The 23,374-nt window shown below is 43.8% G+C and overlaps 1 protein-coding gene across 2 annotated transcripts in view; it reads left to right on the top strand.

The window, feature by feature from the left end:
- LOC137799975 (low-density lipoprotein receptor-related protein 1-like) overlaps nucleotides 1-23,374 on the top strand; it is a 79,380-nt gene that overhangs the window by 28,279 nt on the left and 27,727 nt on the right. For both annotated transcript variants that reach the window (XM_068596906.1, XM_068596905.1), the window contains exons 4-31: nucleotides 1,584-1,703; nucleotides 1,974-2,102; nucleotides 2,389-2,649; nucleotides 8,985-9,147; nucleotides 9,565-9,787; nucleotides 10,588-10,777; nucleotides 10,885-11,028; nucleotides 11,174-11,410; nucleotides 11,606-11,786; nucleotides 12,130-12,352; nucleotides 12,473-12,662; nucleotides 12,754-12,876; nucleotides 13,156-13,296; nucleotides 14,216-14,341; nucleotides 14,888-15,004; nucleotides 15,104-15,184; nucleotides 15,278-15,445; nucleotides 16,544-16,726; nucleotides 17,025-17,222; nucleotides 17,381-17,626; nucleotides 17,997-18,194; nucleotides 19,367-19,571; nucleotides 19,781-19,945; nucleotides 20,175-20,419; nucleotides 21,514-21,645; nucleotides 22,485-22,712; nucleotides 22,858-23,032; nucleotides 23,275-23,369. In XM_068596906.1, coding sequence (XP_068453007.1) covers nucleotides 1,584-1,703; nucleotides 1,974-2,102; nucleotides 2,389-2,649; nucleotides 8,985-9,147; nucleotides 9,565-9,787; nucleotides 10,588-10,777; nucleotides 10,885-11,028; nucleotides 11,174-11,410; nucleotides 11,606-11,786; nucleotides 12,130-12,352; nucleotides 12,473-12,662; nucleotides 12,754-12,876; nucleotides 13,156-13,296; nucleotides 14,216-14,341; nucleotides 14,888-15,004; nucleotides 15,104-15,184; nucleotides 15,278-15,445; nucleotides 16,544-16,726; nucleotides 17,025-17,222; nucleotides 17,381-17,626; nucleotides 17,997-18,194; nucleotides 19,367-19,571; nucleotides 19,781-19,945; nucleotides 20,175-20,419; nucleotides 21,514-21,645; nucleotides 22,485-22,712; nucleotides 22,858-23,032; nucleotides 23,275-23,369 — 4,887 coding nt within the window. The remainder of the gene's footprint in view (nucleotides 1-1,583; nucleotides 1,704-1,973; nucleotides 2,103-2,388; nucleotides 2,650-8,984; nucleotides 9,148-9,564; nucleotides 9,788-10,587; nucleotides 10,778-10,884; nucleotides 11,029-11,173; nucleotides 11,411-11,605; nucleotides 11,787-12,129; nucleotides 12,353-12,472; nucleotides 12,663-12,753; nucleotides 12,877-13,155; nucleotides 13,297-14,215; nucleotides 14,342-14,887; nucleotides 15,005-15,103; nucleotides 15,185-15,277; nucleotides 15,446-16,543; nucleotides 16,727-17,024; nucleotides 17,223-17,380; nucleotides 17,627-17,996; nucleotides 18,195-19,366; nucleotides 19,572-19,780; nucleotides 19,946-20,174; nucleotides 20,420-21,513; nucleotides 21,646-22,484; nucleotides 22,713-22,857; nucleotides 23,033-23,274; nucleotides 23,370-23,374) is intronic.

Below are 23,374 nucleotides of genomic sequence, written 5' to 3'. Positions count from 1 at the left end.
GAATAGCTTGTTTTGGAGAAGCTGGGCGATGAGTATTGTACATATTAACATTCATCATCTCACTATACTATATGTCGTACTTTAGAGGTTTCATTTCTAAAGGAAAGATAATTTAATTTAACCAATGTCTGTTAAAATAATAGTTCTTGAATTTGACAACAATTTCCTTTTAATCACACAAGAACTTTATCTCAGGATCAACCTGTGATGATACAATGTTGATGATAATCAAAGCAATACAAATGTCTTAATGACTGGCACAGCTAGGTACAAAATGACCCTAGATAGAAATTTATTTTGTGGGTATTTTAGCACTCCAGTTGCCTGTGGTCTCCCACAGTGTGAGGCTCGGTGAATGGATTCGATGTGAGCCGCAGTGTTTGCTAAGGGACTCTTCCTTTCAGCGGGGTCACAACAAAAGGCTCATTGTGGCCCAGAGTGCCACAGGCTTTCTATAATAAGGGCCCTTCACTGGTCCAATCGACGTCCTTCACAGCCATAGGATCACTAGCTACTGTATGCAGTGTCCATGACCGCTCATCGTTTTTTGTTGGATGCATTTGTAACTGTATTTGTGCTCGTGAAAGCCTATTATATTTAGTTTTCATATTTATTTGTGCAATTGCTTAAATGGGGCTGTTTCTCAATAGATTCAGTTACGTTTTGAGTCAATTGTGAGGACAGATGTAAATAAACAATAATAAAAAAGTTAATATGAATGAAGGAATCAGAGCTGATCATTAACAGGATACGTCCCTATGCGCTCAGGTACTGTAAAATCTGTAAAAGCTTCATTGAATTCTGGAAGAACAAACTCAATGTGGGTCAGCAACCTCTTCTTCGTAGACACATTATCTAAATAATGAAATATTTTATCAGCCTGAGTTCACGAGTGTCACAACCCTCTTTATTGGACGTTCAAAGCTAATGGAAGCTGTCTGAAATACCGTTTGTTTTGTATTATCAGATGCCTTTCACCATTACTCCCCTACCCAATTTATCTGCAAGCCTAAAAAACACACACATCTGCTTGCACACGCACGTTCTATAGCTATCACGATGAAAGGGGATGTGTGGATGCCCCCCTTTCATTTCCTGCCAAAAAAGATGTGTCCTTGAGTTCCCTCTGGGGGCGGGAAAAAAGAGGCCCCCCAAAGTGTGCACATTCACATCAGCTCGTCTGTCACATGCCTGGACGAATACACAGTCATACACGTGTGTGTGTGTGTGTGTGTGTGTGTGTGTGACCCCCACTCTCTCTCTTGCTCTCACACACACACACCAGCGCACACACATGCAAACACACAATCCTATCTGATCTCCCAGTGGGGATGTGATGGGATTTGACAGTGAGAGTCTGTGACGATTGTGCTGGGATTCAGAATAACATTAAGAGAGCTGATCTGCACACAAACGTGATCAAGAATACAATTACTTAAACAAGCTTTCATTGTTGTCCAGAAAGTATTTGCCCTCTAAATTTGATATGTACGCTGGCAATGCTACACCCCCGCCTCCTCCCCCCTCCATGTTAGCCTCCACAGTATTTATGTTTTCTGTGTCTCTGTTTTTCTCTGCTTCAGAACAAGCACCAGGCTGTGCCTCCCTTGGGTGCCAGTTTCACTGCGCTGTGACTCATGATGGGCCTCTGTGCTACTGTAGCAACGGCTATGAGGTTTCTGCAGATGGAAAGACATGCAAAGGTGAGTGGGTGATTTGGCAGATTTATTCTCGCTTGGCTGAAGTAAAATGCTCAAACTCATCTGTTACTCTGACTTTCTGCTTGCTGACTGAAATTTGCGTGGGGCAGCATGCAGAGAAGATTAAACATTTGTATCAAACTACTTGCCTCCAGGTAGTTTTGACTGTTCCAGAGTTTGGTAGTAACCTTTTTTTTCTTCTTTTTGTTAAGTGCTGTACAATTTCTATCATTTCATCACTGACTGTGTGTTAATGTTATCATCTTTCTGTAGATTTCAATGAGTGCAATGTGTACGGGACGTGCAGTCAGACGTGCACAAACACTGAGGGCTCTTACATCTGCAGCTGTGTGGAAGCCTACCTGCTGCAGCCGGACAACCGCTCCTGCAAAGCCAAAAATGGTGAGAAAACACCTTAAAAAAAGTGCAACACACAAGAAGGATGCAGTTAATTAAATGTAATAATGTTGATTTACCTCTCTGTTGAAAATGTCTCTGTATTATATCCAATAATCAGATCTACATGCTGTGAAGCCCCCTTTTGTTTTACAAGCTTGTTTACTGGAGAGAGATGTATTGACCTTCGACTTCTTTTCATATCCTCCCCTTATGCCCCATCTTCCCGATTTCATCCTCTTTCTGTGCTTGCCCTGCCTGTTTACTCCCCTGTCCCGATCACCCTCCCCAGAGCCAGTGGATCGCTTGCCTATGCTGTTGATCGCTAACCTCCATGACATCCGCTGCACCTCGCTGAGTGGCTCTACGTCCCGGCTGCACTCCATTCACACCAAGCAGACGATGGCTATGGACTTCATCTATGCTGAGGAGACCGTCTGCTGGATAGATGTGGGTGACACTCCCGCTGCTACACAGCTGAAGTGCGCCAGTATCCCTGACCTCAAGACTGTCACTAATGTTCGCACCATCAACATCTCCCTCAGCCTGCACCGTGAGTAGTAGTAAAACTGATGAAACTGACTGTAACAGCTTCGAGAAACTGTAGAAACTGCTTTCTGCTGACACAGAAACATGCTGTCAAGTACTTTGAGGGCATGACGGGTTTGCTGTAAACAACCAGTGGAAGAGAAATGCTTTCTATGCACAAGAGCACTCGAGCAACGCTCCGATAATCACTTTGAGTTGTCAGCTCAGCCCGTGTGAAATGTTTGTACTTTGCCTCAGGAATCAAATGGTCAACTTTCCATCTGCTAGCTCAGACAAATGTAAAATGTGAAGCAACACAGCTCCGTCTCTGAAAGCCACTCATACCAGCATTAAAGTGCCAAGTAGAAATGCTGAGTCCAGCTTTACGTTTCAAAAGGTTTGTCTTTGAAGAGCAAGGGCACTAAATCATCCTGGAGAGGCAATATGTATGTAACTTATTTCTAGTGATATGATGCATATAAGGCTGGCAGCATGCCTTCAAGCATTAATTTGCATATTTCTCGACAAGCAAAGCAGAACCTACTGTGTAGCTTGGTTTATGTACTGACTGTATGGGGCTCTTCCCGAGTTATATTCCTGCTCATGTTTAATGCTGTCCATGTATAACGTTGTCGGTTGTATCCCAAAGCGGGTCATTGCTTTTTGATTCTATGACATTTGGCATTCGGTTTTCCTATAGAAGTCCTTTCTGCCTTCACAAGTCGTCCCAATGACTGTACTGTGTGTGTGTGTGTGTGTGTGTGTGTGTGTGTGTGTGTGTGTGTGTGTGTGTGTGTGTGTGTGTGTGTGTGTGTGTGTGTGTGTGTGTGTGTGTGTGTGTGTGTGTGTGTGTGTGTGTGTGTGTGTGTGTGTGTAGTTCTCAAAGCCATAGGCCTCGTCATGATTCCCGGACTCATCTCTTGGACAATACACAGACTAACGTGTAGCATGTGAACACTTCCTTCTGGCAGGCTTGCTCATATAATGCTGACATGATTCATCTCTGATTACGAGCCTGACGAGGTTTGTTTTCATTCGCCTGGGTGCCAGAGCCGTTGCTCTGTAAGAATGGGGGCAGAAATGTAGACAAAACATAAAAGCTAGGGTGTGGGTCTGTGCGTGAGTGCATATGTTTGTGCGTGTGGGAAGCGTTCCCTCGAGAATTGGCCTCAGGCATATAACGGCAGACGCGAAGAAAACAAGTGGAGAAAGGCGGGTGTGTATACTCAAACCTGCGACATGATTAGAAGGGCCTTGGCTCATATCCACTTCAAATGAAGCTTGTGCAACGGCTGTCACTGCTGACAGCCGGGGCAGAGCCGAGGCTCAGGGGCTCAGTGAACCCCAGCATCCTACAATGAGGTTTTTTTTCCAGTTGATTCACTGCACTCTTATGAGTTGACCATATCCCAACTCGCCCTCATTGTGTTACCACCTCTTTTTTTAATCCCCCGCTCTGAGAGGTGAATAGGGGTGAGTTGAGGAGACAGGGAGCCCAAGAAAAAGAGTGGAGCCAAGAAGACGAGGGAACAATGAAATGAGAGGGGGAGAGAGAGAACGAAGGTAGTGATTTGCTGTACCTTGGAGGTGTGTATGTGTATATGCGAGTGGTCATGCAGATGGTATTTACATTCCTCTTTTGGGTTATGTCAGCCTGAACAGCCCCTACATTCCAGTCTGTCCAGCCAGGTCAACATATTCATAGCTGTCGTTCACACACACACACACACACACACACACACACACTCACACTCACTCGCATTCATCAACCTAAATACCTTTGTCTCATACACCCATTACTTGGTGACATATTACCGTTTATGATTTGAGATTTTGTCTGCCACTGTGCACACACTGTGTGCTGTCCCACTTCTCTGCACATGTAAAATATGCAAAGCTTATATATAACCCCTTGTACATCTAAGTCAATCTGTAAATACATTGACAATACGCAACTGTATCTATTTATTGATGTATCCTTATTTGTCTTCCTTTGATGCTCCACTACACTTTCTTCATTAAAACTAGCGTTTAATAATATCTAATTTGGGATTCAGAAAGTGCAGTTTTGAAATTTAGGAAATGGCTCTGCAGTGCACACACAATGAGAAGGCCGAAGTGTGTCTTACTGGGGGAAGCTAGTTAAAGACCTGTGTTGACCAAACACCAAAGTCTTAATTTTTAAAGTACAGTGTGTGTGTGTGGGAGGGGGGGGGGGGGGTAACAGTTAAAAAGTAACAGACAATTTCTGTAATTAAGCAACCAATCTACTTCCTGTTAATATAGGCCCTCCTTACAGGTTCATGGGCCTATCGTTCATGTAAACATAGGTTTACATGAATGGTCCTGTGAGATTGGTTTTCAGGCGTGCTAGTATGGATGTAGATGATGTGTGTGCGTTACTGAAATGCTTGCTAAACAATAGCCACACTCATTACATCTATTTTCTTTTTTGTGTGAAATGGCACCTTTTTTGGGGGGGTTTTCGTTTCATTTCCTAAAATTGTTTTAAGATGTTAGTGGAGGCGGTCTTGATTTCAGATTAGGTGGCCCACCTTAACTACAACACAGTGTGGAAAATCCTGACAGTCTAGTCATGCCTGTTGGTTGATTTTGACCGACAGTCACCCTGGGAGCAAAAAAACCAAACACTGCACTTTGGCTAACCACCCCGCCCCATTTTATGTTGCATCAGTCTGGGCTTTCAGCTGAGATAAGATAAGATGTTAATTTTGTGGATCTCAGCTGAGTCAAAAAGTAATTTCTGGCATATAATGTATGGTTTTCCTTGTGGTCTTTTGCTTCAAACGTTAGCTAACCTTCGCCTGTGTGTCCTTGATTTAACTATTTGCCTTTCCTTTTCTTGAATAGGAACTTGCTTTTTCAAAACCAATTCTGCTCCTATAAATGAAGCCAATGTGAACTCTTTGTTTGCTCTATTCAGTGTTTGATAATGAGCAGAGCCCAGGTGCACTCCTAAAGGTACGGTGGGCAGACCAGGGGGTGACCTTGGATGGATATGGATTATGGCAGGGGGGGCGGGGGGTGTAGGAGGAGAGAGAGGGGTGGGGGGTTGCAGGGTTCACATGAACAGAGTGATTTATAGCTTCTGCGAGCCAGAGAGAGCAGGGCAGATAAGTAGACGAGGGCTCCAGATGTGGCCTGCTCTGTCTACATATGTGAGTCTCTGACTGGGAAGATAAAAGGGGAGCAGAGCCCACCGGGTCCATCCTCTCACCCCTCCGAGCGGAAATCCACAGCAGGGACCAGCCCTTCTCTTCATGTCCTTCTGCCCATTGACCTCCTTCCTCCTGCTTTATAGCTTTTGTTCATGGTTTTCCGCAGAATAAGTCAGTGCAGAGAAGGTATTTATGAATTTGTGTCAAAATCTCATTATAAAAGTATATTATTGTGGTGAAAATCATCTAAATCCCTATTAGCACGGGGCGAGTATTACCAGAGGGCCTCATGGGATTGATAAAGTACCCCACATGTCTATGTTTCGTGCTGCACATTAGCACGGACAATACAAAAAACCTTGCAAAAAGTAATGCAATCCAAAACCACAGAGATGCCGATTTGACCGGTGCTAACATTATCACATGACCTCAGTGTTTGTTGAAGTATGGTCGGTAATTTAAGGTGGTAATTCCTACTTGACAAAATACAGACACGGCAGATTCATATGGGATTAGGATCACAAATAACCTCCACCATTGTTACACGTAGAGATCCCCTAGATTAAGGTGCATCTAGTTTACGCAAAGGCTCCTATTGTACTGCGTCATTATCTCAGCTGTTACCTGCACCAAAAGAACACATGTCAATTCTAACTAAAGGACTTCACTCATCACTACTGGTTTTCATTGTTTTTGTCATGGTTTGGATTTTGTGACTTCAGCCCTGTCATCAGATCTTCCTTTCAAGCCAATAACCTATCTGTTTTACCTGTAGCAGATCTGGATTTGCCGCTAAACTCCAACACTATGAGAGGTCAACTGTGTCAAAAGGGGTTTTTGCACAGATGAATGGGATATTCTTGGTACAGGAAGTTTTGTGGATGCAGCATGCTGACGATTCCCTCTGCTATGCCCATGTAAATACAGGAATACTTGCACTGACATGCAAATAGAAAAAAAACAGCAGTCATGAATATATTTTGTTGTGCTATTTCTGAGTTTAGGTGCCAATAAATAGGCTGAGGCCCTGTATGTAAATACTTTTTGCTTTTTGGGCAGAAGGCATGTTTGTTGTTGCCAATAAGACCCCCTTGGTTTGTGAAACGTTTCCTCAGAGTAGTGTGTGCTCGTAGGTGTTTAAGAGCAGGAAGTGAAGTGGGGTAGCGAGGGCAGGGTGATTGAATGATGAGAAAAGGGTGGGTTCATTCAGTTTCCCATCAAACGTTCCACTTACCAAAATCTGAATGAGTAAGGATGTCAACAGACTGGCTGGTCCACTAGTTGTAGACTGTTACACAACACTGTAGTCACTGTGTTGCACAACTGGCCCCTCTACTCTGTATATCAGTCTAATCAATGCCTTGTGCAGCCAGACTTCCAGCTGGATTTCTTTAAAGGAGTGTAGTTTCAAAGCTGATACCAATGGGAGTATCACTATCCTTCTCAACTCCATGAATATCTTTCCCCTTTGTCAGAATCTTGGTTCTGATGTTTATAAAACATCTTAGACTGGTTTTTACTCCCTCTGTTTTTTTTTTTTTTTTTGTCTTACCATGATGTTCTTTTTACTAGCTCATGAATTAACAGTTACCTCTCCATTTAGATGTGAGAGGGCCACATTCTTAAGAGACGTTCAATAAATGATTTCCAGCTTCAAGGTGCACCAGAACCTTTAATGTTCAGATTGATTTCACCATCACTATTTCTGTCTTTCCCAACTACTGTCATAAACCCATCCTTCCGATTTCCCGTCTTCTTCTCAGCTCTGCTTGTATTATAGCACCAGGCATGCTGTAAGTCCCATGTGGGGCGGGCCTTTTGAAGCTCTGTGTATGTTTGATAGGTGTGGTGGCAGTTGGGGGGATGTACATTAGGCCCAGATGTCTGTATGCTCTGTTGTGGAGCTTGCATTGGCTCATGGTTTGAGCAACATGATTTGAGTAACATGGTTGTCATTTTTGGGAGGGGGGGTGGGGGGGGGTGGTGTGGGTCTCCAGTGCAGATGTTTTCTTTCTAAATTGTCAAAGCTCTGGGACAGGCTGACTGCGGGCTCACTGTCGATGGTGTTAGACCCCATTTGTGTACCCCAACATCAAAGTTGTTGCTTGAAATAACTTGAGAGACACGTGTGGTCACTTTGATACGACGCGTGTGAGTAGTGAGCCTGTGTGATGTGTATGTGTGTATACGGTGGTGTTTTTCTTTGAGAGAACGTGGTGGCAGCTGTTAAAACATAAGGCTGTATGTATCCTCAAGCCCCCCACGCCTCCCCTTCCACAGCTGGGTCTCCCTGTGGTCTGGGATTTCTGCACCCAGTGCCATACAGGACTGAGGATGTCAGAGTGAGACTTGTTTCTCAACACTTCAGCACTTCTACCCTCCCCAATGCTGGGGGTAGCTGTCTGCAAAGCTTCCTCTTTCTAGGTTGGCTTGCCATGGAGTTACACAATGTCAAGTTGCTTTTGTAAGAGGTGTTGCAACAGTATTTTGGGTGAATTTAGAGATCAACTTGAGGACGGGTCAGAGTGACACTTCATCTGTCATGTTTCTGCACTGCCATATCAAAGCCCTTTTTGCTTGTGTGTTTTATGAACTTTACAACATAAAAATGAATATTCTTCAAAATAATGTGTTCATCATACAGAATGCAGGATTTTTAACATTATTCTCATTTTACCAAGACACTGTATGTTGTCTGTGTATGTTCTTTGTAATCTCTGATGCCTTTTTTCCCACCAAAATTAGCATCGGTATGAATGTTTTTTAAACGTGGGAAAACCCTCCAAAAACAGCAGACGGACTCCTCTCCCATTGCCAGCAGAGTGTTCGCTTTTTCTTTTTGTTTCTGGTTTAGTTTTCTTTTTCTCAAAGCTCGTATAATAATCCCATCTGTTTTGGGCCGTTGAAATTGATCTTGCTGTTCTCAAATGGTAGCCGTGTTTGACCATTCTGCAAGATTTGATCCTCATTCCTCCAGTGTGTTGTCATGTTGTTTTAGTGTATGTGGCTCCTCTGCAGGCACTGGGCTAGTAAAACTGCTTTGACTGATTTTTTTTTTTTTGCTCATAGTCAAAGTATTCTTAAGTATTTATAATACATACTACATGGCTGTACTCCCATGAGGCTCTGCTTTTGTAATACCGGTAGTTATGTCTCCTCTCCTCTTCTCTGCATCCCTCAGATGTGGAACAGATGGCTATCGACTGGCTAACCGGAAACTTCTACTTTGTGGATGATGTGGACGACCGGGTCTTTGTCTGCAACAAGAACGGCCAGACGTGCGTGACCCTTCTGGACCAGGAGCTGTACAACCCTAAAGGCATCGCCTTGGACCCGGCTATGGGGTCTGTTCTTTCCTCCACTCTTCTTTACTCAATAATACTCTCAGTACCGTTTTAGCAACACTTGAGAGGAAAACTATGTCAGATGATCAGACGACGACATGCTGACCAGACAGGCGATCAGAAATCAAAGCACTTCCTCCAGATGGAAACACTTGCATGTTCACTGTTTCTTTTTCCTGTTACTGACAAAGTTCCCCTTTCTTACGTACCACTTCTCTATTTTGATTCTCCTGGAAATCCATTTGTATGCCATCATAGTGACTAATATAGATTGTTCAGTTGTGGGCAATGGTGTAATATTAAGCCAAAGTGATACATGAAGTCAAAGAGCAGTCATCCAAAGTCATGTATTTCCTCTTGATATTGAAATTCCTGTTTCGCTCACTTTGCCATGCTCCTCCTCTTCTTCTGCTGCAGCAAAGTGTTCTTCACAGACTATGGGTCTACGCCGAGGGTGGAGCGCTGTGACATGGACGGCCAGAACCGCACTAAGCTGGTGGACAGCAAAATCGTCTTCCCCCATGGTATCACACTGGACCTGGTCAACCGGTTAGTGTACTGGGCTGACGCCTACCTGGACTACATCGAAGTGGTCGACTACGAGGGCAAAAACCGACACACCATTATCCAGGGCCTGCTGGTGAGATGCCCTTTAAAAAAAAATGTATTTCAGATTGTTGAATCAAGCAGCAATAGCCCAGACTCCCGACTTTCTTTTCAGGTCCTTCAGTAAAAAAACCCATCTGTTTTACAAATCTGCAACATCATTGATTTTATTATCATCATATTTTAGAGGAAGTACTGGTTTCCAGTTGTCTCCTGTTTTGTCAAGGCAAAGAGATCCCTCCTCTCCTGGGAATAGTACCTTTTTATTACCTTGATTCATATTACTTAAAAAGTATGCGTTTTTCCTGGCTAGTGCCGCTCTAAACAGATTAGTCCGGCCCTTGGGAAGCTTGGCTCAAACTTTAAGCAGAGTAATGATCTTAATGAAATCAGGATAGCAGTGATGCTGCGTGTGGGGGAGGTAATATGATCCCGACAACATACATCTTTCTGACAGAAGAGAGCTGCACAGAATAGACCCTTAAAAAAAATCAAACCTATCTCTGTTTAACAGCCAGTGGAAAATGGCTCCATCGTGCAAGCTTGTGCCAAGTTTACACACACTCTCTCTTTATCGCTCGGTCTGTTTTTGTCTGTCAAAGATTTCTTTATATTTTTAGAACTTGTCAAAAGGAGTTTGATACTGATGAATAATATGGTGAGGAAAAGTTTAAAAACGCAGAAGTTACAGCGTTCAAGATAAAAATGTGTACACAAACAATATCACAAAAGCGATCAGTCATGCACCATGGGCTTACCGAGAATATCAGCACTTTCAGTTGCAAGCTCAAAACAACTTTTTTGATTTTGCTTTGTTGTCTCACTGCATTTCAGATTGAGCACCTGTACGGGCTGACTGTCTTTGAGAACTACCTGTATGCCACCAACTCGGACGAAGGCAACCTCAACCCCAAGACCAGCGTGATCCGAGTAAACCGCTTCAACAGCACCGACTTCCAGGTGGTGACGCGAGTAGACAGGGGAGCTGCTCTACACGTGTACCACCAGAGGCGCCAACCTCAAGGTACGCATTCAAGAAGGCACTCGGCTTGACTGCTAACTGATCCATGCCTATTGATTGCAGTTACCATTGCATGACTGTTGGTCTTGTGTGCTTCTCTCCTGGCTTAGTGCGCAGCCATGCCTGTACCCTGGATCAGTTTGAGAAAGCTGGAGGTTGCTCTGACATATGTCTGCTGAGCAACAGCCACAAAACCCGTACATGTCGTTGTCGCTCTGGATTCAGCCTCGGCAGCGATGGAAAGTCCTGCAAGAGTGAGTATCAAGACATGGGGGAAAATGTATTTTGACAAAAATGAACCCCTTCCTCTTGGTTTGAGCAGTGATGAATGATGATGGCTTTGAAGTAATGCTGCTGACAGATGTTCATTGAGAATATGTGTTTGTTCTTCGCCCGCAGAACCAGACCATGAGTTGTTCTTGGTGTACGGTAAGGGTCGCCCTGGCATCATCAGGGGCATGGACATGAATTCGAAGGTGCCTGATGAATACATGATTCCCATTGAGAACCTAATGAACCCACGAGCTCTGGATTTCCACGCTGCCAGTGAATTCATCTACTTTGCCGATGCCACCAACTACATTATTGGCCGACAGAAAATAGATGGCACGGAGAGAGACACCATACTTAAGGAGGGTAAGAATAAAATTATGCCTTGGCACAGGATACTAGGAATATATTTTCACTCTCAAATCAAAATCCATTCATTTAGGGAGGAAAATAATTCAGTCTGATAATTCCATATGATTTTCACTTTATTCTCTTCATATTCATCTTGAATTGGCCGGCTGATCATTTCTTTTTCACACCAACTTCTAATGCTAACCTCAGGAATTCACACGGTGGAGGGGATAGCAGTAGACTGGATGGCAGGTAATCTCTACTGGACAGACGATGGGCCTAAAAACACCATTAGCGTCGCCAGGCTGGAGAAGGCCTCTCAGACCCGCAAGACTCTCATTGAGGGCAAGATGAGCCACCCTCGTGCAATTGTGGTGGACCCCCAGAATGGGTGAGACACTGGAGAAGAGATTGTGATTTTAATGGTTATTAATTGTTCATAAACGATGTGTTGAAGTTATTTATCCAGTTGTAATTTTTGAGTGAAGCAGCATTAAACTTTTCTTGTTAGTTTGAGTTCTCTTAGTGTATTGGGAGAGGCTGGTCCGTGAGTGTGTGTGTGTGTGAGCTGATGATTTTCCAAGGCATTTTTGGATACTCCCTTTTTTTGTTGTTTATCGGTGGAATGATCTTTCAAAGGATTTTTCCAAACTAAAAAGTGTAAGACATTTTGACGGCTGCAAAAGTCTTATCTCGCACGACTTTTGAACGTGATGACACCTCCTGTCTCCTAGATGGATGTACTGGACGGACTGGGAGGAGGACCCCACTGAGAGCAACAGAGGGAAGATTAAGAAAGCCTGGATGGATGGTTCCCATCACCAAGTGTTCCTGACCAGCCAGACCGTGCTGTGGCCTAACGGCTTGAGTCTGGACATTCCCCAGGGCATCCTGTACTGGGTGGATGCTTACTACGACCGCATTGAGTTGGTTTACCTCAACACCACTAAGCGAAAGGTTGGCAACGCTCGGGGAATATTATATTTAATAGTTTATTCAGAAAATCAGAGTAATCAGTTTGTTGGAACGCAGGTAATATTTGGAGATCCAATCCCTATCTGGTTTGTGATTTAACAGGTGGTGTTTGAGGGGCAGGAGCTCAACCACGCCTTCGGCTTATGTCATTACAAACAATTTCTTTTTTGGAATGAGTACCGTGGCGGCAGCATTTATAAACTGGACCAGGTCACGAAGACAGTCACCCTACTTCGCAATGAGAGGCCTCCCATCTTTGAGATCAGAGTGTACGATGCACACCAGCAGCAAGGTATATCTCTACTACTCATTAGTTCTCACTTCATGATTTGCTAGTAAATAGATGAAATGATAACATTTGATATTTCCTGCTTTTCTTGTAGGCTCCAATGCGTGCCGCGTTAACAACGGCGGCTGTAGCAGTCTGTGCCTTGCTATTCCCGACGGCAGGTCCTGTGGCTGCGCTAACGATCAAATCCTAGATGTGGATAATGTCACCTGCAAAGGTACTTAGCAGTCCAACCAGTAGAACGCTTTCACCGAAGATCAATGTCGAAGGTTCAGGGAAATGTATTACTCAGCAGGAGTTGAGGCTGTTAAAGAATCTCGGCTGTACTTTCCATTTGCAAACTATACTATGCACAATCTTTGCCAAATCTGAAAAGGAGTTATATTTTTATATATGTGAGCTGACCTGGGATCCAAAAGGCTTTGTTTTGTTTGGTGCTAAGCCCTTTTCTCAATGGCTAATCTGTCTTTCCTCCTACGCCTGATGTCATCTCCAGCCAACCCCTCCTACGTGCCCCCGCCGCAGTGCCAGCCAGGCGAGTTTGCCTGCAAGAACAACCGCTGCATCCAAGAGCGCTGGAAGTGTGACGGGGACAACGACTGTCTGGACAACAGTGATGAGGCCCCCGATCTCTGCCGTAAGTCTGCCATGTCATTGTCATGGTTACACAGCAACACATGGATAAACAAAAAGTCTGTTTAGAAGTCTTAACTAACGTGAAACGACAGCGCAAACTACAGTTTCCAAGATTGTTTTTTTTCATGCAGCAAAATGTGATTGAAATTTAACTGACCTGCTTTCTCCTCATCAGGCAATAGTGAGAACTAGAGACTCGTATTTGCCTTGGATGTTACTTTCTTCTTTATACTTCATTTAAAGTGACATATTTAAAGGGTGAGATTATTATTTAGCAGGCTTTATAGTACATTTAACAGAAAGCTTTGATAAACCAGAAAGCTTGGTGCTCAAGCAATAGAAATTAAACTTTTGAAAATGTCTGAAGTATCCATTCCGCGTTTCTTTGATATCACTAAATGCTTGGCAAAGTGCGGGTAGCGCTTTATCCACACTGATGACATCGGTGCCTTTCAAAAAGGTCCAGATATTCTAGAAGTGCTCTGAGAGGCCGCACAAAGAGGTCTGACAGCTCAGGAAAATAGAGCTGGGGGCAGTGCTTTTTCTCAAGCCATAAACTTTCTTTTTTTTGGTGACGATTAAAAAAAGAAGCTGGTTCTCAGAAGAAAACTCGGTAGCACTTTATAATAACTACACACTATTTAGCATTAGTAAAGCAAAGTCACATAAAATGCTTAACGCATACTTAACTGACTAGTAACTACCTGAATTAATCATGAATTGCAGCATTAAAACACGTTTATGAAGCACGTGTTAACCATAAGTGCTTTATCTATGAATCCTTAATAATTGGTTTGCAATATATATTACTTAATTTACAAATCGGGAATCCATCATGTAGAAAGTATGAAAACAAAATCATGAAATGCAAAATAGTCAAGCTTATTAATCAAAACCGAATCTTCTTTTTCTTCCACCAGACCAGCACACCTGCCCAGCGGACCGATTCAAATGCCAGAACAATCGCTGTATCCCGCTGCGATGGCTGTGTGACGGTGACAATGACTGTGGCAATGATGAAGATGAATCCAACACCACCTGCTCTGGTACATACACACACTTGAAGGTCTTCGTAGTTTAAAGAGCATGACCGTTTTTCATCATCTTCTTTGGTTTGTAAAATACGAGATTTGATGAAAAATGTATTTATTTGATGTGCAACTCGAGTTATTGCTGTTAGATGATGAGTATTTCAATGATGGTTGAATAGTTAAAATGGGGAGAAGAGGACAAACAGACGAGTTGCAACTAAAGCAGACATATTAGGATCTGTTGGTGTTAAATTATTCAGTTATGATTTCTGCGGTGGATGCCAGCATAAATTTACAAACTGTCGGGGTTTATTTATCTGCAGCATTGATCAGGATGGGCCAGAATACAGCGATATACTTTTTAAAAGAGCAGTCTTAAACAGTCTTTATTCAAGAGAAAATGAGTGTGTTGATTCGTGTTGTACTTTTTGCAGCAATAGAATATTAAAAATTAGGTTGTTTTTTTTTTAACATTGAGTCATTGCAAGCTTAAATGTTGAGGCAGGGATATTGCAAAACGTTTTATATCCATTACCTGTTTTACATCTTATTCCCTGCCAGCTCGCACATGCCCACCGAACCAGTACCCTTGTGCCAGTGGGCGCTGCATCCCCATCTCCTGGACATGTGACCTGGATGATGACTGTGGAGACCGCTCTGATGAACCAGACTCCTGTGGTGAGTCTGAATTTGTACTGTTTAAGCTTTTAGAACATGTTTTCCTCTGAGATGACAGATCTTATGTGTTTTACATGTTCTCTCTTGACTTCTCTTCAGCCTATCCAACCTGCTTCCCTCTGACTCAGTTCACGTGTGCCAATGGCCGCTGCATCAACATAAACTGGCGCTGTGATAACGGTAATCTTCTTCTCAGACTTTCTTCACCATCCGTGAAGCTGCAGAAACAACCCAATAACCGAAAAATGAAATATGCTGTGTGCTCATGTACAGACAATGACTGTGGAGATAACAGTGATGAAGCAGGCTGCAGCCATTCCTGCTCCAGTGTCCAGTTTAAATGCAACAGTGGCCGTTGCATCCCAGAATACTGGACCTGTGATGGTGACAATGACTGTGGAGACTACAGTGACGAAACTCATGCCAACTGCACCAACCAGGGTAAGGAGCTGTTACTGTGTACCAAGCTGAAACGGATCTGCTCTTTTTTTTCGTCTATTTTTTATTTTTTACCCCATTGTTTATACTTTTTCCAGCTGTATCTAGCTCTTATCCCATCATGTATTGTGTTTCACTGTGTTTACATGTTGCCATTTACGGTTGTAAAGAAGTTGTCACAATGAAGACGGGATTGTCCTCCTCCCCGTTTCATTTCCTCTGCTCTGCATGCCCCTGCCTGCCCTCTGGCTTCTCCTCATAATTTACAGCAAATCCTCTCTGATGCTCGGTTCAGGTTGTGATTATGTTTCGCGGTTAGATAACAATTAAACTCTTTCATGGTCTTGTGAGAATGGCACAGATGTTTTGACTCTGCTGCAGTGATATGGATTTACATGTTCCGAGTTTAAAATAGCCGGAGGCCACGCTTGGCTTATTTGGAACATTGAGTTTTGCTGGTTAACTTCTCTCCAAACAATCACAGAGGCAGCCTTGTAGCGCTGCATCGCACTTCTTCTTCAGGGTGCCTATAAACATACGCGCCTGTTCACTGTGTAGGTCCCAGCATGCAATAACGGGGCCCAGCGTGACCTGTTGGTCTAATGAGCAATCTGTGCCCTGTGTGTGTGTGTGTTTGGGGGGGATCTCTTGGCCTTCCGTCTGGAAGTCATTAGCTGAAATAAAAAACAATGCTATCGCCTTCCCCTCCTGTAAATTGTAGTTCTGTGCTTAAAGGTCCACGGTCCATTTCCTTCTTTACCCGTGCCAAGAGCTGACCTTTGCCATAAGGGGATGTCATTGTGCCACTGGTGCCTTTTTAATCAGTCAGTGAGCTGTGTGTCATTGTTGTTTGACTTGGCTCGGTTTCAGGTTGTTAACCCAGCGTCCCAGCAAACCTAAACATTAATTAATCACTAGAATTGCCTGTTCTTTGTTCTCTTCATTTTTGGCCGTGTGTGTGTGTGTGTGTGTGTGTGTGTGTGAGTGTGAGTGTGAGTGTTGTGTGCTGGTTGAGATTCCAGTCCAGTTATTTTTCAGTTTTCTGACTTCTAGCACTTTATTGCTTCTTTGGCTAAAGTGCACACACTGTTTTCTCTCCAGCTACACGTCCTCCAGGCGGCTGCCATGTGGATGAGTTCCAGTGTCGGATGGACGGCCTGTGTATTCCCATGCGCTGGCGCTGTGATGGGGACACAGACTGTATGGACCTGAGTGATGAGAACAACTGCGAGGGTGTGACCCACATGTGTGACCCGGCAGTCAAGTTCAGCTGCAGGGACTCTGGTGAGGATGCTTTCAGCTGGTTTAAGTACCAGATGTTAAGGTCAATGAACCGTTGAACGATGTTGCTGCGTGAGTACAGATATGTTTGTTTTTCTCTCTCTCTCTCTGACAAATAAATGAAAGAGTAATTGTCTAGTCAAATTAGAAGCAAGCTGTGGAAAATGTATTTGCGCATCGCTTATGTGGCTCGTTTGTGGCTTATTAAATGTGTGGCAAACAAATGAATGGCAATCACTAAGAATATATTAAAGTCTTAAAACAACACACACTGATAATTATTATCTTGTGGTGTTTACAGCTCGTTGCATCAGCAAAGCTTGGGTTTGTGATGGTGACAGTGACTGTGAGGACAACTCTGATGAGGACAACTGTGAGGCGCTGGTGTGCAAGTTGTCTCACCACATGTGTGCTACCAACGACTCCATCTGTCTGCCTGCTGAGAAGCTGTGTGATGGCACTGACGATTGTCCCGATGGCTCGGACGAGAAACTTTGTGGTGAAACCTTTGACATAAATCACAACATTAAAAAAAAAAAAAAAAAAAAATTTGTCCTGTACCTTCCATGTTGATGTTAAACCTTAAACAGAACATGCAACTCTTCTGTGTCAGATATATTCAAACTTATTCCTGTTAAATCTGTTTCGCGCCTGCAGATTTGTGCTCATTGGACAACGGTGGCTGTAGCCACAACTGCAGCATCATCCCTGGGGAGGGCTTCATGTGCTCATGTCCCCTGGGCATGGAGCTGGGAGCCGACAACAAGACCTGTCAGATCCAGAGCTTCTGCGCCAAACATCTCAAGTGTAGCCAGAAGTGTGAGCAGGAGAAATCCAGTGTCAAGTGCTCCTGCTACGAGGGCTGGGAGCTCGAGGCTGACATGGAGAGCTGCAAAAGCACTGGTAAGGTAAAACAGGGCATTTAACAGTTTATTTAATCCTACAAACTGAAGAATCTCTTTTTTGGCTTCAAATTGATAGCAAACATATTTTCCATGTGCTGAAGAGGCTCCGCAATACTGATTCTGCTAGTACACAGTATCTTAATGTATCACGGTGTTTAAGATATTATAGTTTCCAGAAAGTCAGCAGCAAACCTCCCGCCCCCTTTTTTTTTTTTTAAAGAGACAGATGGAGGGGAAGAAATTGCAGAGATAGCTGCAGCAGGATTTGATCCAAAACAAACAAGGAGCTTTGTGAATCTGGACTCTAGGATAAGATTTACTGTATTGAGACTCTAACACTTTTCCTGGTACCGCATCTTTGCCCTCAGATCCGTTCAAGCCTTTCATCATCTTTTCCAACCGCCATGAGATTAGAAGGATTGACCTTCACAAGGGGGAGTTCAGTGTGCTGGTTCCAGGCCTGAGGAACACCATTGCTTTGGACTTCCACCTCAACCAGAGCACCCTGTACTGGACTGACGTCGTAGAGGACAAGATCTACCGAGGGAAATTATCTGATAATGGAGGTGAGGCTGCTGGTTTGTTCTGGTGGCTAATCAATACACATTATCAAAAGCTGCATCAGTCTAATTAACAAAGTATGAATTCAATTTTTTTTAAATTATTTTCCAAAGTCAAATGAAAGTAGTAAAGTTGATTGTTCCTTCTAAATAGCAAATTTGATTTGACATTTAATGAACAGTTCTCTTAATTTAACTTTGGCTCAGCACTCTGTAATTTCTCAGAGTCAAATGTTTTTAAAAAGAGTCAGCAGCAGCGGTCTGTGACCCTGAATAAATAGCCAGGTCATGGTCGGCCTTTCCTGCTCCAAAACCCCAGGTCTTCTTGCCAATCAAGGTTGTGTTCCCAGCACAGCACTTAGGGGGCACACGGAAGGCTTTGTCTCTTCCCATTTGTCTCAGCGCTCAATGTGCGTGACTGCAGCCAGAACACTGATGTAGCGTAGGAGGCACAATACACTGCAGTTTCAGTTCCCAGCCCTCCAACTTCACCATTTAAACAGGACTCCCAAGCAGAGAGACATTGTGATCAACATAGATCAGCTCCTGTTGCTTGTTATTGAAGCCATTTCAGAATCTCTAAAGTTGTTGGCATACACTGTGTCGTTCACACAGCTTAACCAAGACACCCTCAGACATACACGGCATAAAGGCCGCCATAACTCCAGCATTCCTTTAAGCAAACTGTGAAGACCTATCATTCTCCCTCTAATTACTACTGGAAGGCTGTGTGAAGAACTTGTCTGATTACCCTGAGCCAGAGATGATTTCACTTTTTGGTTTGCACTTTAGTCTGCATGTCCCCGTTGTTTCTGGGACAAATAAGAAAGAGTGGAATATCTTGTGTTGGATGTTTGTTTTCTTAGGTGGGGCATTGGGGTTGGGAAGATTGCGCTGGTTGGAGCCACACTGACAGCAGCAGTGTGTGCCATTCACCGACCAATTCAATAAGAGTAAAGAATTATAAACAATGCATTGTTTGCCAGAGTTTCTATTTTCTTTTGCAATGAGCCATATGTGCTGCCTGGAAATTTGATTTCTTTGTTGAAAGTGACATAAGCCAGGCTATTACATGCTACAAAACCTTTTCAGCTTGCTTTCTCACTTATCAAATGCATGATACTTAGCGAAACACCAACCTTGTTTTCAGCCCCTCTTTCTCTGTGTGTCCCATTCAGCCTTGACCAGTTTTGAAGTGGTGATCCAGTATGGACTGGCCACCCCAGAGGGCCTGGCTGTGGACTGGATAGCAGGAAACATCTACTGGGTTGAGAGCAATCTGGATCAGATTGAGGTTGCCAAACTGGATGGGACCATGAGAACGACTCTGCTGGCTGGGGAGGTGGAGCACCCAAGGGCCATCGCCCTGGACCCTCGGGATGGGTAAGAAGCACAGATCTAGGGACTCTGATGCTTTTTCACCCTTTCAGAAAATGGAAAGTTACTGGAATTTCTTTTGGAACTACCTTTTTAATGCTGGCTATATTCCTGTATTTTATTACTAAACTACTGACGTGTTCTCATGTACTCTGTGACGCCACTGTGCACATCTGTGAAAAATCCTTCTCACACATTTTATTTTCTGTTTGCAGTATTCTGTTTTGGACAGACTGGGATGCCAGTCTGCCCAGGATTGAGGCAGCCTCTATGAGTGGTGAAGGCAGACGCACCATCCACAGGGAAACGGGCAGTGGTGGCTGGCCTAACGGTCTCACTGTGGACTACATGGAAAGACGTATTGTCTGGATTGACGCGAGGTAGCATTTGCCAATAGTCTCCGAATATACAGAGTGCTCTCATCGCAATGCATACGCTCACTCGCTCTCGCTCAGTATTTTTCCTTTGCTTGCTGATATCAATTTTTTTGTAACTGTCCTTTTCTTGTGTAAAATGACATACAAAGTACATACTCATCTAGTAACATGAGCATCATGATTCACTTACATATTATGTAAAGTATACATCTCTGCCTTAATCCCCCTCCAGGTCAGATGCTATCTACTCCGCTTTGTACGACGGTTCTGGGCTGATTGAAGTGTTGCGGGGTCACGAGTATCTGTCCCACCCCTTTGCTGTCACCATGTATGGAGGCGAGGTCTACTGGACCGACTGGAGGACTAACACTCTAGCCAAAGCCAACAAATGGACAGGACACAACGTCACCGTAGTCCAGCGCACCAACACACAGCCCTTTGACTTGCAGGTGTATCACCCATCCAGGCAACCTCAGGGTAGGTTGCACACCAGATGAATATGAACACACACACACACACACAGACACACACACACACACACACACAACATCCACATTTCAGATTCAACTCCTGCCTTTCTGCGGAGCTGACTGAGTCGGGCTTTAACTCAAAGGAGAGCGGTGACGAGCTCACAGTTCATTGCTGACGGTGTTGATTCACGACTCCTACTCTCCAAAGACAGCTGACCTTTCAGAGCTGTGAGTCGTGTGGTGTCCTTACACCGGCAGCAATTTGGACACCTCCTGTAGCCTCGTTGATCAAAACATTCACCTCGCTGTTTGACATTTCCCACCGGCTGGGTAGGAAATAAAACCCTCCTCATGCGACTAAAATGTTGCGTGTTGATATTGGAGGTTCGCATGATTGACAAGATGACAAAAAAGATCTGCGGTTATTCTGTCAATTGTAACTGTCACCTTGATGTCGAGTAGCCAATGGCTACGGGTGTGTGGGCAGCACAGAGGCCCCGCGTCCTGTAATGGAAGGCAGGAAAAGAGAGATCTCACTGAGTCGTTGACTGACAGCTGCAACTGATGCCCATGACAGTGATGAGGCAACACGCTGGGCTGAGATATCTGGCAAATGTCCTGGATAGTCCAAAGAATTAATCCCATCTTCTCCTATCCACTTTTCTTTGACCCATTGGAAAAAGTCATCAGGTCAAGGAAAGATCAGGACCTTTCCTTAGCATTTAGAGAATTCAATCAGCTCTTATCTTGGCTATCGCTTAGAAAGGTACCTAACTGAGTGACGTTTCTAAGGAAAAAAGACTTTTCGACTGCAACCAAAGTCTTTTCCGACACTCTCTCTTTCCCTGGGTGTCAATTGATGGAGAGGTCCATCACTCTCTTGACTGTCGAACTCTGCAAATAGCTTTTGACATTAAACTGTTGGCTTAGTCTGATACTGGAATGTATGGTCTAATATTATGTATTTTGGGAGATGTTTTGGGAATATATACACCTCTATTTGCAGAACATAATGTAACCCTTAATGGAAATAAAAGCCCCCTGTCTTTTTGTGTCTTTGTCTCTTTCCCCACATGTCCTGTATGTTCCTCTCTCTTTCAGCTCCTAACCCGTGTGCCACGAGTGATGGTAAAGGCCCTTGCTCCCACCTCTGTCTCATCAACTTCAACCAGACCTTCTCTTGCGCCTGCCCTCACCTCATGAAGCTTCAGCCTGATAAACGCACCTGCAAAGGTAAGGACACGTACTGTTCCTTGCAAACCTTTCTTTTACCTGAACGTAAACACTCGGAGGCTGCCGTCTACGATCCATGACATTAAGGAGAGAGACACCGGCTCATTTCTTTGCAGGAACACACAGTTCAGTGCATTACAGTGTGATCAGCTCCCAACACGACATCAACGCCATTACCTGTCATCCCTTATGACAGAAGATCTAATTATTTATCCTCCGTTTGTGCCGCGAGGGCTTCTTCACTCATTTGCATTTAATTTCCTACAAAGGACTGTCACAAGTGATGTGCCTGAGGTCTTCATTTATCGCTGTGTGATTTCATGAGGGGGTTTCATGATGGGTTTGAGGGGTAGCTGTGGGATTATGTGTGTACGTGTATCTGTCTAAAAGTAATGAATATTACAGAACAATCCTCATTTCAGCAGTTGAGATTTCAGGATTATTTGATTTGAGGGTATCTGATGCATTCCCTATCAATACAATCTATATAACATGTGGCCGACTGGTCAGTTTGACTTTCTTGAGTTTATGTCTCCCGGGATCTGCTCGCTCCACCCTTTGATTGATTGTTCAGTGTGAAGAAGACTAACCTTAACTAAACTTTCAATCACAGTGTATGTATATAAGTAAGTAGAGATGACACTGACTGGAGCACAAGAGCAGGAGATTTCTGCCTGAATGTTGCTGACATTAGACCTTAATATAGAAATTTAGCATATTTGAAAAAACATCTTTCTCTCTTCGCACTTCCCATCATTTGTAGATATAATAATTAATGAAATTGCTACAGAAAGTATCTTTCTTATTCAGAGCGCATGTTTTTTCTTTCTTTCTCCCAGAATCCCGCAAGTTCCTTCTATATGCTCGCCAGATCGAGATCCGGGGTGTCGACATTGATAACCCCTACTACAATTACATCATCTCCTTCACCGTGCCGGACATAGACAATGTGACCGTGGTGGATTATGACGCCGTGGAGCATCGCATCTACTGGTCAGATGTTCGAACGCAGACAATCAAGAGAGCTTTCATTAATGGCACTGGCGTGGAGACTGTTGTGTCTGCCGGTGAGAACGATTTCAGGAATATATTTTATTCCAAATTCATCATGATTCTTTGTTTTGATTTTAGTTGGTAGTTAAAACGTTCTGTATCCGTCTGAAAATTAGATTAAACCCCAACTTTCTCCATTGCTATTCCAACATTTCCTAGACCTTCCTAATGCTCACGGGCTAGCAGTAGACTGGGTGTCCAGAAACCTCTTCTGGACCAGCTATGATGCCAATAAGAAGCAGATCAATGTAGCCAGACTGGATGGATCGTTCAAGAATGCTGTCATCCAGGGCTTGGACAAGCCTCACTGTCTGGTGGTGCATCCTCTACTGGGGTGAGTTCTGTTTCCACTTATGTAGGACTGCGTTCAGACCAAGATGGGTTTTCCATTTTCACTCACCAACTAAGTCTTTATTTACTTCTTGTAATTTCCTTTACATAGCCTGACTGCCACTTCTCCGACAGCGTACTAGTTTTGGTCTCCTATTGCAATGTGCATACAATGAGCAGAGCTCTTCTCCAGAAAATACATCTCAGATGCTCTTCATGTCTCATAACCTCAAACTCTGTCTTCAGGAAGCTGTACTGGACTGATGGTGACAACATAAGTATGGCTAACATGGATGGTAGCAACAGCACCGTACTTTTCATCGATCAAAAAGGACCAGTGGGTGAG

This window comes from Clinocottus analis, unplaced genomic scaffold, assembly GCF_023055335.1.
Source record: "Clinocottus analis isolate CAN_PGR_092001 unplaced genomic scaffold, fCliAna1.0.p SCAF_4, whole genome shotgun sequence".
Classification (NCBI taxonomy): Eukaryota; Metazoa; Chordata; class Actinopteri; order Perciformes; family Cottidae; genus Clinocottus; species Clinocottus analis.
Note: the sequence above shows the minus strand (reverse complement) of the source record. Positions and strands in the feature narration are given on the sequence as shown.